At 45.2% G+C, this 18,447-nt stretch overlaps 3 protein-coding genes across 4 annotated transcripts; all 3 read right to left on the reverse strand.

The window, feature by feature from the left end:
* Window positions 1-6,548: 6,548 nt before the first annotated feature.
* On the reverse strand, window positions 6,549-12,444 carry LOC118507270 (zinc finger protein 62-like). 2 transcript variants are annotated; one of them, XM_036045569.1, is made up of 8 exons: window positions 10,482-10,662; window positions 9,558-10,397; window positions 9,340-9,491; window positions 8,460-9,269; window positions 7,630-8,391; window positions 7,198-7,545; window positions 6,978-7,129; window positions 6,549-6,904 (listed from the first exon to the last, which is right to left on the reverse strand). In XM_036045569.1, the coding sequence occupies exons 4-8, from the start codon at window positions 8,592-8,594 to the stop codon at window positions 6,679-6,681; spliced, it is 1,623 nt and encodes a 540-aa protein (XP_035901462.1). In that variant the 5' UTR covers window positions 8,595-9,269; window positions 9,340-9,491; window positions 9,558-10,397; window positions 10,482-10,662; the 3' UTR covers window positions 6,549-6,678. The 2 variants fall into 2 exon arrangements, with proteins under 2 accessions (XP_035901462.1, XP_035901463.1); XM_036045570.1 differs by lacking the exons at window positions 6,549-6,904; window positions 6,978-7,129; window positions 7,198-7,545; window positions 7,630-8,391 and adding exons at window positions 11,174-11,325; window positions 11,401-12,195; window positions 12,257-12,444 and having other exon boundaries at window positions 8,539-9,269; window positions 10,482-11,109.
* On the reverse strand, window positions 11,170-12,282 carry LOC118506311 (zinc finger and SCAN domain-containing protein 12-like). Its single transcript, XM_036043260.1, has 2 exons — window positions 11,401-12,282; window positions 11,170-11,325 (listed from the first exon to the last, which is right to left on the reverse strand). Exons 1-2 carry the CDS (start codon window positions 12,280-12,282, stop codon window positions 11,170-11,172), a joined length of 1,038 nt encoding a protein of 345 aa, XP_035899153.1.
* A 2,098-nt stretch (window positions 12,445-14,542) lies between the features above and the next one.
* Window positions 14,543-18,442, reverse strand: LOC118506313 (zinc finger protein 569-like). Its single transcript, XM_036043263.1, has 9 exons — window positions 18,235-18,442; window positions 17,552-18,172; window positions 17,130-17,495; window positions 16,906-17,057; window positions 16,608-16,839; window positions 16,248-16,469; window positions 15,469-16,158; window positions 15,251-15,402; window positions 14,543-15,188 (listed from the first exon to the last, which is right to left on the reverse strand). The coding sequence occupies exons 1-9, from the start codon at window positions 18,427-18,429 to the stop codon at window positions 14,951-14,953; spliced, it is 2,868 nt and encodes a 955-aa protein (XP_035899156.1). The 5' UTR covers window positions 18,430-18,442; the 3' UTR covers window positions 14,543-14,950.
* Window positions 18,443-18,447: the final 5 nt, after the last annotated feature.

Below are 18,447 nucleotides of genomic sequence, written 5' to 3' on the forward strand. Positions count from 1 at the left end.
AGGTTGTAGTGCCAAGCACGAGGGTGAATAGTATTGCTATACCCACTCTTAAGAAGGTTTAGTTGTTTCATTGCTCCCATAGAACATGATTAGAATATCTTAGTCCTTAAGACATATATATCCTACACATGAAGGTAGAGAACTTAAGAGGATCTCACGTGAGCCTGCCACTGAATAACAGAAGGCCTAGGAAATTAAATGTGTCCGATAATACCTAAAACGTTTCCAAATATGCTGTGTACAATAACGCTTGCATCTATGATTCATCAAGTTCCGTACCAGAAAAAAAACGCCCAGACATTTGCCGAAATCGCCGCATGCTCAAAAGCGGCATCAAAACACAACCCGCCGTATGAAGTGTGAACGAGCTGTGACCGCTCGGATGCCAGTGTTAAAAGTTAATTTTCACGCGATCCACCGCGACACGGCGGAAGCGGATCATCACGCATCGAAATCGATCCCGATACGAATGATCCGACGGGCGACACACATTAGCTCACCTGATAGTTGCTGGCTTGCGGGGACAGCATCACCAACAGCACAAAAAAAAAAACACACACATCTCGGGAAAAGTGAACGCAAATCGGCCACAAACAAATGTCCCCTAATTTAGGCATAAATTTCCTGCCCTAATGCTTGCTTGCTGCTGCAGCGAGCACAGTCCCACTCACGCTGCTTCACTTTGACAAGAAATTTCGCGGATGCTGAAAAAAACGCACCAAGATGGCTCTCGGTGGCTGTTTTACTGTTCTGTCTTCCACGACTCCCGGCTGCAACACCGGACGGGGCTCAAGTGAGGAGGAACACACATTTGCATAATTTGCCCGTTAGCGTACGTTAGCCGGTTGGAATCCTGCGCCGAATGCCGTAAGCCGGGTGTCTGTGGCGTCTGATGGTTTTCCACTGGCCGATAGAGAGAGAGAGAAGTGGTTGGCCATTTTTTTTCGCTATGTTCAAAACCCCTTTCACATCACCCGTTAACACATCAGCACGAGGACGGACCGGATCATCTGATAATCCGGCCGAGATTGAGATCGGATTAGCGTTATTTTGGAGCAATTTTCACGCTTCCACCGAACGGATGACATCTGATAGGAAGCGACAAACTGGTGCGAGGTCCAGCTGAAGATCCCGGCTGCGGATCATAATGATGATGATTGCTTCCATCAAGATTAGTCCGGATGACTTTCACTGGAGAGGCCCGCGGCTGGCCGCAGATGAGGGTAATGAGCGCGTAAAAATGCATGATTTATCGTGGCTCGTTCCCCGCAAGATGGCGAAGAAGTCAGGTGTTGTCAGTGCCGCGGAACAACAACAACCGACAGCGTGACACTCAACTCAACGCCGCTGCAAGGGGTTGCTGTGCCGTCCAAATGTTGCAGCCCTAGGCGGAGAAACAGGGGACGTCTAATTTATTAATGGGCACAGATAATCAACCGGTGACCATTAATGGCTGTTCGTTCGGCGATAAATTTCCACTTCACCAAGATTTCGGTCCAGCGCGCTTCGGTTTTATTGTGTCTTTATTCTTGGAGTTGGAGCTATAATACTCTATTGTTGAATGTAAACCGAAAGGCAACAGGCCGACACTGGAAATACAAACAGACAACGCATCGCTGGTCCATAAATTTCACTAAACTTCTTAATCAAACGCTTAAGCCGACGAGCCGAGTAGGTGCGAGTGGATCACCCCCGAAACGTGGCAAGCATAAATTAGCCTGTCGGAGATTAGGTCCAAGAGTTGGGCGGGTTGAGCACCGCTAGAACAAATAAATAAATGGTGTGGCGAGCAAATAAACTAGGATCGATTGTAGTATAGGCAAATCAATTAGATTTGGCAAGCCTGCGTTCGATACACTAGTCACGATTATCTGGTTCGCAACTTCACAATTTATTTCAACCGACAACTGTGTAAAACATGAGACATTTCAGGAGCCCTGGATATAAACCAATTCGCTCGTAAAGTATCCTGTCTCTTCTGGAGAAAGACAAGTACATTGAAAGGAGGTAAGTTTCCGGTTATCAACCAGTGTCCAGAACAAGAACCTGACGCAGATGAAGGATGGTGAATAGAAATGAGAACATCCCTGATGGATTCAGCACCGAGTGCTCAGGAGCCAGGGCATCAAAACCAAACGAAGGTCTTGATCACCGGATCTTAAGGATCTTGATCAAAATTGGCTATTCGATACACAGGCCTTGGTCGAGTTCTTCTTCTTTTTTCATGCCCTGCTCTTATGGCGCACGTCTAAAAGACGTGGCTTGGTGTCCAATCCGTTTCCAGGAAACACGGTCCATGGCTGCACTCCTCCATTTCCGGTGGCATCCGATCTCCCTCCGGTTCTGACTCCACTTGATCAGCCAACGAGCTCGCAGTGCTCCTCTACGCCTCGTGCCAAACTTTTGATAGTGCATGAGTCTCCTTCCAGCTTTGGCAACAGTTCAACTAGCTCGTGGTTCATCCACCTTCTCCACACGCCCTGTTCGCACACACCGCCAAAAAAAGTTCCTAGGACCCGTCGCTCGAAAATGGTGAGTGCATTGGTGTCCTCCGCATCGGCGTTGCAGGAGCCTTCTGGATCTCAGGAGTCTGTGGAGCCCGTAGTAAGCACGATTCCCCTGAACAATGCGCCTTCGGATTTCGCTGCTTGCGTTGTTATCCTAAGTTATGATCGTGCCAAGGTAGCAGAACTCCTCTACTACCTCAAGATCGTCGCCGTCAACCAATACTCTGCTTCCGAGTCGTGCTCTATCACGGCCAAAACCTTTAATCGGATGTGCGCCTCGCACACCGTTACAGATGTCCATCCGATGATGCCGATGTCATCCGCAAAGCCAAGGAATGGGAGAGACCGGGTAGCCGAGTTCATCACCCAGAATGATCGGCTAACATTCTGTCCGTAGTGATGACTGACTATCTAATAATGTGGTATCATTAAGTCTATTAAGCCAGAAATGGCAGGCATGACCCAAGAGGTCGCTAGGCCAAACAAGAAGAAGAAGATCGGCTAACAACTTCCAATATCGAGTATACCGGGGCTGACCGGTAGCATGGCCGATAGCGGCGTCGGTCTTCACACGGCATGACCGGGGATCAAATCCCATCCAGACTGTTGTCTCGCCGTACGCAGGACTAACTATCCAGCTATGGGTAAAACAAAGTCACTAAAAGCTAGATCTTCAGGTCGAGACCTTTCCAGGTTGTATAGTGTCAAAGAAAATGAAGAGCAATGGCGATCTGAGGACCTCCTTTAAACATTGTGTGTCTAAAGTGGAGAACGTTTATTATCGCTCAACCTACATGAGAAAATTTAACAAAATGACCGTCTTCAGACATTTTGTGTTTCGTGTGAAAAACCTGGATCTCTTAATCTCTTTCAGCCATCCATTCCATTCAAAAATTATTCTTCTTATTAGTAATAGCCTTATTAGTAAAAGCCTTCCAGAGTTCTCTACAATTTTGGTCCAGAGATGGTTCAGAATTAATTGGTAATATTATCAGGTGATTAAGAACTAAAAGTAAAGTAGCTGATTAAGAGTTAGAGATACTTTTGAAGTAAGAATTGATAATATGCAGGAGTCATGACCGCACTGAAGTTAAATAAAACTTGGACAAAACACCTGTAGAAATGTTCCACATAGGTAGCTAATTAAACAAACAAATGTACTCCCATGTTCCGAATAGTTCTCACACCGCTCCACCAACAATAAGAGAGACAGAGCGACAACATTTGCTCCACCCGTCACTAAATCAGCTACTAAACGAGCTAGATGACAGCAGCGCTGTGAAGATCCACGCAAGATAAACAGCCCGAACATGCGGCTGCGTCTACACACGCCGTGTAATGAGCATAATTTATCCACACAAAAGGACGCGTAATTTATTCACCCTGCAGTTGTCACCAACTTCCAAGCTGCCCTTTCGCGATCCCCACGGGATCGCGAACCCGAACAACAGCCAGCAACCACCAGCTAGCGGGGTTTTTCTTATCGTACCGAGGAGGTAAAAATACATCTTAATAATCAGTGTTCCTGGTCTCGCTCGACCGATCGCTCGCTCGCCGAAGCGGGAAGCGGGAAACGGCGGCATGCGCTATCGTTACGTTTCCATTAATTCATAAAACATAATTTATTTCCCACCATCATGGACCTGGCATGAGCGGACAACCGGTAACAGAGATTTCTGTTGCCTGCACGCGGGCCATTCTAACGCGAGGACTCCTAGGACGCCAGCTGCCACGATCACCATGCTGAGCATTCCGACCCTTCCGCTGAAGGTGTTAAAATTAGTGTTGACTCTGTCAACCCCACCTAGAGAGGGTGAGAGAGAGGAGAAGAGGGAACACCGAAAGGATTCCACCGTCGAAATCGATCGTGATTCCGTTCGCCTGCGTTCGCCCATTATACGCGTGCGCCTTAATGCCGTGGTTCCCGCGCACCGGTAAGCTTGTGTCGTGTAATGTCATTTTTTATCTAGATTTATGAGAGTCCGATTACGCGCACACAACGCAACAGAGGAATAAGGCAAGAAGAAGCAAAAGGAAACGCTTCCCAAGATGCACACGATACATATTAAAGCATATTCATTGCAACTGCACATCATCGCCGAGCATTCGTTCGCAGTTTGCTACGGAATCAGAACCAGGAGGAAAACAAGATGGACGCAACAAAAAGAAGGTAACGTAATCTTTGCCAACCGAAGCCCGTTGCTGATCTTGGACAGAATTCCTTTGCGAGTTCGATTGTGCATCTAGCGGAGGGTGCAACAGACCCCAGGATATGTGCCCGGAAGCAAGGCACGCACAGCATGGCGTCCGCTCAGGGCTTTTGCCTGCCTTGCCGAACGAAGTTTGTTGGTTTTTGGTTGAGTGTTGTTTGAAAGCTTTACAAATTCCGGGAGCACCGTATGATCGTCCAGCAGGTACGGGTGAAAAAAAAAGAGAACCAGCCAATAAGATTAAACCCCATACACTCGCGTTCCCACCCCATTCGCGTACTTAGTGATGATTTAGTAGTATCATCCTTTAGGCAAAGGCAAGGCGACCCCCGGACAAAGCGAGCCCACCCCATTCGAGTGCGAACTTAAGCTGCTCACGATGCTCATGATGTGTTAATTGACGATGAAACGGAGCGACTTTTGAATTTGCAATTTCCAGCTGAGGCCAACGTACTCATTAACGATTCCTACGGCTGACATCCTAATTATATTCTTCGGTCAGAGACATTTTTCCTGATGTCTCCGCTTCTTAGACTTTCAGGGAACTCTACGAATCTGAGCTAATAGAAGTCGTCGGAAGAGATTTGTTTGTTTCGGGAAGCTAATGATGCGCAGCTTACGACATCAATATTCCTCTGGACGTGGGGACATTTTTGTGTAGGTGTACCTGGCAGACATCTGCAAGATATAGCTTTAGGAATCGTTTGTTCCCGCAACTTTGTTCGCTCGCGCAGCTAATTGATTACTGACTCAACCCCAGTTATCCGTACCCGTAAAGTGGTGTGAGAATTATTGGACGAGAGTCTCGGCCAAATTGTGCTCTGTTTTTTGGGTTTTGCAGACTTCCAAAAGACATCAGCAAAAGCTTGATTGCGGTCAACCTTTTAAATGGCCGTGTACGGCCTGTTATGGATCAGGCTTTATGAGCTTCGGACGAGCCGTGCCGAGTGCAGCAAGAACAGTCAGACCCTACTGACGGGTCAATCAGGAATCATGCACCGTTGCCAGGCAAGGCTACCCACCGAGTGACGATTTTAAGTCTCACGAACCGGCGTAATTAGTTGGAAGTTTGTTTTGCAACCTGCACCACACACCAACCAACCATGGGGGATGTGTTGTGTTTCGCATGCTGCCTCGTTACTTCTCCTCACCGGGACACTTGTCAGCAGGTTGGTCCGCCCTGAAGAATCAAATCAAAATTTGACACCGAGGCAGTTGGGAATCGGTTGGGGTTCTCTAGAAGCCAGACACCTTTACACCAAATCGATGTGCCAGCCAACACACATTAACGGCCAATAAACGGATGCAAATGTCTTTTTCCCTCTCTCTCTCTCTCCCTCCGTCCCCCTCCCGCAAGTGCATTCGGTCGAGTCGTGCACATTCGTGCAACCATTAAATCGCAAAATTTACTGCTTTATATGCGATCTTTCATTTTGATTGATTTTAATGGGCCATCACGCGCAGCTCGATGGCTCGTTTCGTACCACGATTGGGAAGCGTTTGGGAAGAAGGATGGTTCGATTAGCGGCGTCAGTTGGAACTTCGATCGCTGTTAACCCGCAGGATGGATTGCAATCGTACCGCGGGGGGGTGGGGTGTTACCGTGTTGATTAAATTGTTAAACCGCACCGTTTAAGATGGGAACCGTCTGCGAAACGATGACAGCCTTGTGCTTCATGCTGCGCAGGCCGAGATGGGAACCTCTCGGGACATGTTAATTTCCGATATGTTAGCTGTGTCGGTTGGTGTTAGTACCGGCATAAAGCAACATAAAGATGATGCTTTTTCGCGGGATATTGTAGTGATATTTCGGAACAAAGAAGACACGAGCTTCGTAAGTAGTCATGTCTGGTGGTGTTATATTGGCGTACAAGACCTGTACGTAGCAACTAGTCATGAAGGGCCGAAATGGTAGAGGCCAACGTCCCTCGAATACGTAACGCGTTACTAGCCCTTCCCCGCTACGAATCATCCCCCTTCATATCCAGATGATTCTGCCGGATGTGTATACCAAGCACGTCCTTGTACCGGTACGACCTGTCACAGTGCGGACACGGGAAAACGATGCCACTGTGCGTTAGCTGGTGTGAATTTCGCCCGTGTCTGCTTTTGAACCGTTTCGGGCATTGATTGCACGCGTAAGGTTGTTCGGTGGAATGGACCAGCTGATGCTTAACGAGACTTGCCCTGCAAAACAAGTGCACCCCGTGTTAGAAGATCTTCTTGCGCTGTTTTTGGATATTTTTGGAGCGATACTTACTTCACCTTAAACTGCTTGCCGCACGTTTCACATTCAAACTTCCGCTCATTGCTATGTACCCGTGCCTGGTGGCTTCGTAGCCCGCTTCGATGGTTGAACTTTTTCTGGCATATATTACAGTCGAACGTGTCGCCGATACCATGCACCCGGAGCTGCAAATATTTCACAAAAAGATTTTTAAATCGAACATCACCCTGATGTGCTTATCTTCCCAGCTCACCATATGAGATCGGTGTGAGCTAGGATACTTGAAGCCTATGTTGCATATATCGCACGATTTCACTTCCCGCTGCAAGTGTACGGACTGCACGTGGCGCGTCAGGTTGGTCCGATCCACCATCTCGATCGGACAGTACGGACAGGTGAACTTTTTCTCCTGCGTGTGCGTTTGCATGTGCGTCGCGATGTTAGTCACCATAGCGCCACATGTGCCACACAGCTGTTTCACCTTCTTTTTCTTCCGCTCCGTATTGTGGTACCGCCGGACGTGGCTGTTGTACGTCCGCATGTGTGTAAACTTTTTCGAACACGTATCGCAACTATATTCACCCTTCCCGTGTTGAGAGGCCTGCAAAGAAAGGACAACAAGAAAGAGAGAGCGAGAGGATAAGGTAAGGTGGTTAGCTTAACCGAACCGTTCCCGAATGCTCACCATGTGGTTTTTGTACGAATTGTAATTAACGAACCCTTGTCCGCACAGTTCACACGTTTTGCTAATTTCCTTCAAATGGACCGCCTTGATGTGAATTTTCAAATTGGACCGGAAAGCCATCTTCAGTGGACAGTACGTGCAGGCGAACCGCTTCTCTTTCGTGTGCCGAAGTTGATGGCTCTTCAGATCCGATACCATCTTCCCGCAGGTATCACAGCGCCGATAGCTACGCCCGGAACGGGTAACGGTACTGATGCTGGATTTGTTTTCCGACAACTTGCGCCCGGAAACTCTCGCTGGTCGTTTCGGTGCGATTTTGTTGGTGGATTTGGGAGCTGATATTTTCTCCTGCTGATGAAGGTTTGCTGATGCGGGCAAACTGCTCGCCAGTATGTCCTGCTCCGGTCCGCTGTTGCACTCCGCTTCATCCGCCCAATCGGTTTCACTATCCGTGTCCACATCGTCGTTCAGAGCTTCACCTACAAACTCAACAATGGTTTGCGTGCCATCTTTACGGCATTCTTGTTTGATAATTGCTTGCATATCAACTATCTCATGTTCTGCCGTAGATTCGCACTGTTCCACCGCCGTTTCCTCGCTTTCGCTACCGTTCTCCTTCTCTTTGCTCTCAACAAGCACTGAAAACAGTTGCCTAAATAGCGCATCATTGGTCAAACACAAACTACGAAATGCGGCGCACTTTTTCAGCTTATTGCCGCAATCGACACAGACCGCGTAGGATACGTTTTGTTCGCGGAACAGCTGTAAAGAAAGCACAGGCGGAGGTGTTATGGACGGAACTATCACTAGGAACTCCTGGGGCAACTTACCTGGAGGCCGGTAAACAGTTCTACATTCTGTTCCGTCAATGTAGAATCAATTAAACACGATAAGGAGTATAAAACATCATCGTCCTCGCACAAACAGAGCCGACAAATGCTATTTATTGTAATGCTGCTCGCCATCGCCAGTGCAAGCCTGCGGATTTGTTTACCAACACCATTTGTTGTCGTTCTTTGGCGAGCTGTCACAGCAAAGGAGTAAATGTCAAATTACTACCTTAAGCTGCGTTTCAACGGACGAATGCTATAAACCACCAGCTGCTGAGCAAGTATAGGTTCGAAATCGAATCTATTTTTCACAAAAATTATAACAAAATCATGGGATGATATTTTTCAATTTCATTTTAACATAATCATTATTAATGTTGACCTAAATTCCAACGAATAGGAAATTGTGGATAAAAAAAAAACACAAAAAAATACCTACTTTATATAGGTAACGATGCAATTAGCTCTTGATATAAATTTTATCGAAATAAACCTCCCACAAAACGACTCAAAATTACTGGAACCGGTTGCATTCGTTATGAAGCGGGGGGGGGGGGGGGGGTCAATGACTCTTCTTAATTCAATTCTTCGCTTTGCAAACTTTCTGGCGCATGGAACTTTTTCATGTGCGTATTCAGCAGCGATTTGTAGCGATACGTTTTTTCGCACAACGTGCACGAGAAAACGACACCTTTGTGGATCAGCATATGCGTGCGGTGAGCGTTGGGACTTTTAAATCGTTTTGGACAAAAGCTGCAGGCAAACGGCTTCTCGTTCGAATGCACTCTGCTGTGATCCTTTAGCCCTTTTCTGCCAAGGAGAGAAAATCGATTAGTTAATGGTGCTTTTTGCATGTTTTCCAAGATAAATCGATTCGCACTTGTCTTGAAACTTCATTCCACATATCGGACATTCACAGTTGCTGTCGGCATTATGCTTCCGATTGTTGTGGCCCCTCAAACCTCCCGGATGGCGAAACTTCTGGTTACATATTGTACACTCGTACCAATCCCCAACGTTATGTTGAGCTCGCTAGAAAAAAAGAAGACTTTCCGTTAACGAAGCCTCGCAAGTAACTCAAAATACACAAATACAAACCATGTGTGCCGTATAGCCCGTTATGTGGGTAAAATCTCGGTTACATATTTTGCACGATTTTACCACCTTCTTCATGTGGACAGCTTCCACGTGCAGTTTCAGATAAGATTTTCGACTGCAAGTCATCGGACAGTGCTCGCAGGAATACTTTTGCTCTTTCGTGTGCGACACAATATGATCCGGCAGGTACTGCACCAGTTTGCCACAAATCGAGCACAGCTGCTTGTGGATCGTTGATGACTTGGAAAACTGTTGTTTTCGCTCGTATTTTCTAGCCGCCCCATCACCTCTCCGTTGACTATCTGACGATACATTTTTCTCATTCTGTTCCGGTTGCTGTCTTAGTGCGGTGCGTGGTTCAAGCTGCTTCCGGATGCTTTTCTTGTCGTTTTCTTCGGAATCGCTTTCTTCCGGTTCGTCGTTTTGTGAGTCCCTTTCCGAATCTGACGTTTGGGACCGTTCCCGTTTGGTGTGGTAGCTTTGCGAATCGGTTTGTACAATAATTTCAACAACATCCTCATCGGGCTCGTCGTCATGTTCGTTCACTTTTGCGCCATCAACTTCCACTACATGATCATCGAACGTTGATTCTACGTACATGATTGTGAAATCGTTCTCATTTTCGCACTGCTCCTTGGCAGAACAAGAAACTTCTGCTGGCTGTACGGCAGGTGTTTCCTGTGTCGCTTTGTGATCTTTGGACACATGTTCACCGATCGCTAGATACAGCTCCCGAAACCGTACATCATTGTTCATACAGAAAGCACGGTACGCGGCAAACTTTCGCAACTTATTGTGACAGTTTTGGCAAATAACGTAGGAAACGTTTTCCTCGAGAACCTGTAAAAACAGGAAGCAAATAGAATTATGTTTGGAGCGAGAAGCTAGCCCCCAAACGCATAGTGGCAACACCTTAGCACTTACTCGAATCCCGGTAAATCGCTCAATGTTGTCAACGGTCAACGTGGAATTGATGACTTTGGATGTGGGCAACAGAGCAGCTTCATTTTCGTCCAAGCAAAGCCGACAAACGTTATTTATTTCGCGTGAAAAACTCGCCATTCCGCATCGAAATTTTGTTTGTTTGTAAACAACCGTGGTTTTTGTTTATTGCTCAAGCGCTGATGCTTACGTCAAACCGTTTTATGGCATTTTGACAGTTCTGATGGGACGCATATTTTGAATCAGCCGTTACGAAGACGCAGCGAATTGAAAATGCGAATTTTAATCATTTAACCGTAAATTCTTTTGAATTTATTTGTTTATCGTTAAAATAAGCATTAATACTTAAATTAAAATGTATCGAAGATCCGCATCGAGCCAATCCACGATTAGCTAAACATTCTCTTTCTCGTTATGTTTCGCCAAATGTATCTTAAGGTTTTGCTTGTACCGATACGACTTGGGACAGTGAGGACACCGGAAGGTTACACCCAGATGGGTTAACTCATGGCCTCTGTGAGCATTAGGACTGCGGAAACGTTTCGAGCAATACTTGCAGGCAAACATTTTCTCGCTCGAGTGCACCCGGCTATGATTCCGCAATCCCATTCTGTAAAATTAAACCATGTTAAATCGAAATCTGTAATCTACAAATACGATAACAGGTAGCTTACTTGTCTAGAAACTTCAACCCGCACACGGGACACTCGCAATTACTGCCCTCATTGTGCTTACGATTGTTGTGGTTTCGCAGTCCTCCCGGATGGCGGAATTTCATGTTGCATGGCTTACATTCGTACCATTTCCCGATGTTGTGTCGTGCTCGCTGTAACACAAATAATTAACAATATTGGTACACCAAAGCGTGCTTAAATGAATGCAACGTTTCCCCCATACAAACCATATGTGCGTCGTAACCAGTTTTGTACGCGAAATCCTGATTGCATATATCACACGTTTTGACCACCTTTTTCTGGTGTACGGATTGGATGTGAATCTTCAAATATGCTTTACGACTGTAAGCCATGGAACAGTGCGGACAAGCATACTTTTTCTCGTTTGTGTGTGATAGTTTGTGGTCGGAAATGTCGTACACCAGTTTGCCACAGATTGGGCATAGCCGCTTTCTGCTGGCCTTATTACCGGATTGAATGTTACCATCATGCTGTGCTGAATTGGGTGTATTGTCATGGTTCGCTCTTTGTATAGAATAAGGTAAAGCATCTTGAGGATGAACCTCATATTTGGATGGTAGCTGCTGTTCATTTTCTTGGTCAGAATCATCTTTTACACATGCTGAAAGTCGACGGTTCCCGTCCTCCAGTTTCTCGTCAATCTCTAGTTCACCTTCAAGCTTTGAACTGTGCTCACCACCAGTACAGTCCGATAAATCATCATCATTCTCTAGATACTCGATTTTCTGCACAAAACTTTCCAACGATGGACTCTCATACGATGCAACATACCCGCTGTGGTCAGAAATTTCCTGCTGTTTCTCATCTAGCTCGTACCTGCCCGGTTGTGTGAAGCTTCCATCCTGGTGGTCAGGCTCAGCGCCGTCCTCAAACACCATTGGGAACAACTTTCTAAATATTTCATCGTTGGTTAGACAAACCTTACGAAACGTAGCAAAATCTTTCAGCTTGCAATTGCAATCTTCACAAATGCTGTACGGTATGTCCCGAGCTTCCATTATCTGCAAAAGAACCGAAAGTTTTAGCTTGGCATCTCGAAGCAGGCAGGGTTCTAGTACTGACTCGTACACCGGTACATCGTTCCACATCTTCAACAGCCGAAGGGAAGTCGAGTATTTTACACGCAGGAAGCAGAATTTCATCTCCCTCGCATAAGCAAAGCCGACAAATTCCACTTATTTCACTAAAAATGTGTTCCATTGCTCGCGCGTCACTGTTTTGTTTACATTTTTGTGTTGTTCTTCGAACTGTCAAAACGCAGGTTATTTTCAAACAACCCCAACATTAAGCAGTGATTATACGTTACACCTAACATTTGAATTTCTTTTTTTTTTCTTGCTTTATTTAAATTTTAACAACGCTTTATGAAGTAACGCAATCAACGGGTTTGTTTTCTGCTGAGCATTTTTTTTTCTTGGCTTATTAATAAAACAAAATATTTTCCTAAGCTTTGGCGGTTCCCTTTCAAAGTCTCCCGCTGCCAGAACGCCCCACGCACCCATACGGTTAGCTCGTATTTTCGCCCATTTTCTTCCTTTGCTGACCATGCACCTTTTTCGTGTGCTCAATTAGCTGCGATTTGTATCGATAAAACTTTTCACACACCGTGCATGGGAATACAACACCCTCATGTATGTATTGATGGGATCTCCGCGCGTACGGACTTTTGAATGCTTTCGGGCAGTAGTTGCAAACGAAGGGCTTCTCGTTGGAATGTACTCTGCTATGATCCTTTAATCCCTTCCTGCAGAAAATAGGTGTGATAATTAGGTGAGATTAATGCAAACGCAAGGGCGTATTTATCCGCGTATACTGCTTACTTGTCCTGAGAAACGAAACCACACACCGGACACGTGCAGTTGCTGTCTTCGTTGTGCTTCCGGTTCATGTGACCATTCAAGCCGCTTCGATGGCGAAACGTCATGGAACATATTTTGCACACAAACTGCTCCCCGAAGTTATGTTTTGCGCGCTAAAAGTACAATTGCACAATCGATTAAATGCATTAAACCGTTCGCATTTCACCTAACCGCCATACGAACCATGTGTGCGTTGTACGAATCTACGTAGCTAAAGTTTCGATCACATTTTTCACACCGTCTCACGACCTTTTTCAAATGCACATTGTCGATGTGCAGTTTAAGGTTCGATTTGCGCGACGATACGAAGGGACAGCGGTCGCACGGAAACGCTCGCGGTCCCTTCGTATGTGCTAGCATGTGATCTGGTAGGTGGTGAACCAATTTGCCACAAATGTAGCACAGGTGCGTTTTGCTGATTTTTTTCTCACCGCTCTGCTTAACGGCTTTCGTTTGTTTCGTTTTTGGCACATCGTTTTCTGTAACGTTTGGGGTAACGTTTGGTATCGCTCCGGTTTCTTCATTGATCTCATCCAGCTGCAGACTTTCTTCTACTACAGCAAACTTGTGCTCTTGCGATTCTTCCTTGATTGTTACGAAGATTTCTTCCTGATTCAAATATTGAGCAGCACTTTCTTCGGCTGCAATGTTCGGTTCGGTTTTAATGGCCACCGAAAGATTGGCTGAAGCGTTGTACTCAATTTCTTGCTCCACCATACCCTCGATGGTCTCGGGGTTTTCGCTCTGTTCCGTAAGTTCTTCATACTCCACATAGATGTCTTTCGGATCGTCGTAGGAATCTATCGTAGGTTTTTCCTGCACATCAATGCAGTAACTGTGATCGAGAGCTTCACTGGACTGAACTTCTTCATCGTTGTATACGTATTCTATGTTAAATTCATCCGCAGCACAAGCATCTCCGATCGCTTTGTCGAATAGCATCGGAAAGAGTGCTCTAAAGCGAGCGTCATTATTAAGGCAGATGCGACGATACCGGCTAAACGACTCTAGCTTCCAATGGCAATCCTTACAAACCATGCAACACGGGTTTGTTGCTTCGCAAATCTGAAAATAGCAACAACACACTGTCTATACCAGAGAACGGTTCTACAAATCGGCGGGAAGCATCAATCGCGTACCTGTATTCCAGTGAATTGCTCTATGCTTTCGACAGTGAGTGCTGCATGTAGGACGCTTGATACGGCAAGCAGAACACCTTCATTATTTAAACAAAACCTGCACACGCTAGTAGGATCACGCAAAACGCTCGCCATTTCGCAGAGCTGCAGAAAACTTCTGCATTTGTTATCAGCACAAGCTGGACTGAAACAAATTGTCAACAAACAACAAGCACAGTTTGACAGAACGCGTCGATGTTATGCTGCGTTTACACGGTATTCAAATCACGAAAAGACATTATGTGCTGACTTAGCATGAATTTGAAATTTGTAATTTGAATGTTCTGTTTTTTCTTCAACATTAAATTGCAATTTCCATTTCATTAGTAAAATTGTGAAGGATATATTGTGTAAAAACCTATCTACCTACTCCAAGAAGTAGATCGCTCTGCATGCAACAGGTGCGTATCGCTACACATATTCGCAATTTGCTGTAGCGCATGATGTAGCAACAGTGTAAAATATGTTTTCCTATCGCCAAGTTAAAACAAAGTCAAAATACGTTCTATGAACCCTCCAATGCTATGCTACGATCAACATGGTCATAATGGACGTATCTGAATTCCCACAACTAGTTCTACATACATCGCCGAATCGCCTTTCTCCCGTGCTTCGCCGAAATTACTCCTGATCTTGCTTGCACTGATGCTGTAGGGAAGAATCTCATTCAACCTTTGTTTTTTTTTTTATTTCGATTGTTTTTTCTTTCCTCTGTATCATTAATCATTTTCTGCATTTTCCATATCTTCATCCGGTGTATGGAATTTTCTCATGTGCAAATTCAGCAGGGTCTTATATGAGTAGACTTTTTCGCACACCGTGCAAGGAAATTTAACACCTTGATGAATCAGTTCGTGTGCCTTCCGATGCGTGGAGCGTTTGAATTGTTTAGGGCAGTACCTGCAGGCGTACGGTTTCTCGTTCGAATGTACACGATGATGCTCTTTTAGGCCGCGTCTGTAATAGAGTATTCCTGGATAAGTCCCACGAAACGACACATCGCGAATGCTATAACTTACTTGTCTTGAAACTTCATCCCACAAATCGAACATTCACAGTTGGTCGCCGGATTGTGCTTTCGATTCCAGTGGCCTCGTAAGCCGCCTATGTGGCGAAACTTTAAATTGCATATTTTACATTCGAACGATTCCCCGACGCCATGTTGTGCTCGCTGAGAAAAAAGATTTAATTTCGTTATCAAATCAGACAACCTAAACGCTTCTGTTGCAATACTTACCATATGCGCCGTATAGGATTCCATGTAGCTGAATCCTCGGTTGCATTGTTCGCAAGACTTTACGACCTTTTTAAGGTGAACGCCTTGTATGTGCTGGTTCAGGTACGCTTTGCGGCTCCACTTCTTACCACAGTACTGGCAGGCAAATTTTAGTTCCTTCGTATGCGTCTCCATGTGGTGTGCTACCGAGGCTACCAACTTTCCGCACAGCGTACAAAGCTCCTTATCCTTTGTCATTTCCGTGCTCAACGCAGCACTTTCAGTGGTAGTGCTGTTTCCATCAGTTGTAGAGATTGTACTTTCACGATTGTTGTTAGGCCACTCTTCACTACGGGATGAAGATTCATTATCATTCGAGTTTTCTTCGAGCATATCGTTGTCGATAAAGCTTGCCTCTATGTCAATGCTTTCATCGATTTCATAAATTTCTTCTTGCACATCTATCGTTTCGTCATTTTCCGGCGGTTCATTTTCATCGTTGGCATTATCACAACTATCATTGATCAATTGATTTGTTACAGATTCTGTGTACGCCTCGTGAGATGAATCCGCTTCGACAACGGTCTCCGCAAACAGCTGTCGAAACCGTACATCATTGTCCAGACACGAAATTCGATACGCGTTGAATTTACGCATTTTGTGGTTACAATCGATGCACAGAGCATAGCGTTTGATTTGGTTTTCAGCAAGCTGTAAAATAGATACCGCGATCAGAACATCAGAACTGAATGCGAATCGTAGCAGTTGGTCCAGGTCAATCCCGTGCCACAGCAACTCACCTGTACTCCTACTAATTGTTCGATATGCTCTACGGTTAGTGTGGTATCGATGATTTTGGTAGCTGGAAATAAAATATCTTCGTTATCGCACAAACACAGCCTACAAACGCTGTTTATTTCGCGTCGAAATTCATCCATTTCGTACGGAAGCAGACGTTTGTTTACGATAGCTTTTGTTATTGTATCGCAAAATGTCAAAACGGGGCGCCTCGACCGCGGTTGCTATACAAAGGTGTATACCTTCCAATGACAAGGTTATTACATCGCACAAAAATTTCAATTAAATTTCGACCGTTGTACATTTTAGTGATCGTTTCATTTTACGAATTAAAATAACGCGATAAAAAAAATCATCCTTCAGTGCTCCATATTTATTTCCTCAATGCTGGAGTGTTGCTTTTTCATGTGCGTTTGCAGCAACGATTTGTACCGGTACGATTTTTCACACAACGTACATGCAAATACTATTCCACTGTGTGTGAGTTCGTGCGACTTTTTGCCGTACGGACTTTTAAAACGCTTTGGACACTGACTGCAAGCGAACGGTTTCTCCGCAGAGTGTACACGCTTTTCGTGTGTTCGTAGCGTATGTCTGTAAAGTAAGCGGAACTGTTGTATTATTCGTTGTCAACTGCGAAACAGTGTTCGATCTACTCACTTTACTTTAAACATCATACCGCACGTACCGCACCCGAATCGCTTTTCATTGCTGTGCAGTGAGATTTTATGAATTTTCAGTCCAGCCAGCGTTTTAAACTTCTTCGCACATACATCACAATCGAACGTTTTGCCAATGCCGTGCACCGAAAGCTGAAAGGTGTAGAAGAAAGAGTGTTAAAATGAAATTAGGTGTGTACTAACATCGCTTCTGTACGCTGTTACCATATGATATTTGTAGAGGTTAACGTGCAGAAATTCTTTGGCACACGTTTCACAGCTTCTCACGACCTTCTTCAGATGCACCGCCTGGATGTGCCGCGAGAGGTTTCCCTTGTCTGCCATCTTAATGGGACAGTGTGGACATGCCAGGTGTTTCTCCTGGCTGTGTGTTAAGCTGTGGGTGGAAAGTTGAGTGACCATAATGCCGCATTCGTCGCACAGTTGCTTCTTTCTCGTTTTAGGACGGTTCTTTTGGTCGCTAGTGGCATGAAAGCGTCCATAATGTATGTTGTAGGAAGCAATGTTGGCAAACTTTTTGGAGCAGATATTGCACTCCGTCTCGCACTCTCGATTTCCGTGCTGTGAGGCCTAAAAGGGGAAACAATTTAAATGACTTTGTACTGTGTAGCATTCGTCCAACTTACCCTGTGGTATTTGTATGCGTAGTAGGAAGAGAATGTTTCGCCACACAAGGAACATGTTTTGGACGCGTTCTTAAAATGTACATTTTGAATGTGATGGTGTAAGTTTGATTTGAGCGTGGTTTGAAGCGAACAGTGCGGGCAGCTAAACTTCCTTTCCTGGCTATGTGTTATCATTCGTTGTGCTTTTGAAGACGTTGGCTGATTTGTGGTTACGTTCTTTTCTACATCCTCCACACAATCCTCTAGGTTATCTAGCTCATCATCAGGCAAATGGCGTCCGAGTTTCGAGTTGCAACATTTTCCATGCTCCTCTAGTGAGCTGTTCGATGTGAGGTCATAGTCTTCGTCAGCCGCATCAACATCGTTCAACGTACTTTCCTGCAACACGTATTCTACATGCGGGAGCCTGTTTTCGTCAGGATCAACTGAGTCTAATATTTCAATGTTAATATCACTTTGAAAGGCTGCAGAACACGATTTCGCGCAAGATTCATGCAAGGCAAACAGTTGTCTAAACAGAGCATCGTTTTCTATACAAAGCGTACGGAAGGCAATCGAATTGCTTAGTTTTTCGCGGCAATCATCACAAATAACGTAAGCAATGCATTCATTTGGCTGCATCTGCAAGGGGAGAAAGCATGGCGATGACTAGAGGACACAAAGAGCAACACCTTCCTACATACCTTAATGCCGGTGAATCGTTCGATATCTTCAACAGAAAGTGAATCGTTTAGTAATTCTAAAGCAGCAGATAGATGCTTTCCATCTTCACTTAAACAAAAACGACAAATATTCTCTACTTTTCGCCGAGTTTTATCCATTTCGAGCTGGAGATTAATTTTTGCCTGGCTGCCGCTGCATTGTTGGTAAACAAACATCGAAACGTCAATTGAACG

Source organism: Anopheles stephensi, chromosome 2, assembly GCF_013141755.1.
Source record: "Anopheles stephensi strain Indian chromosome 2, UCI_ANSTEP_V1.0, whole genome shotgun sequence".
NCBI lineage: Eukaryota > Metazoa > Arthropoda > Insecta > Diptera > Culicidae > Anopheles > Anopheles stephensi.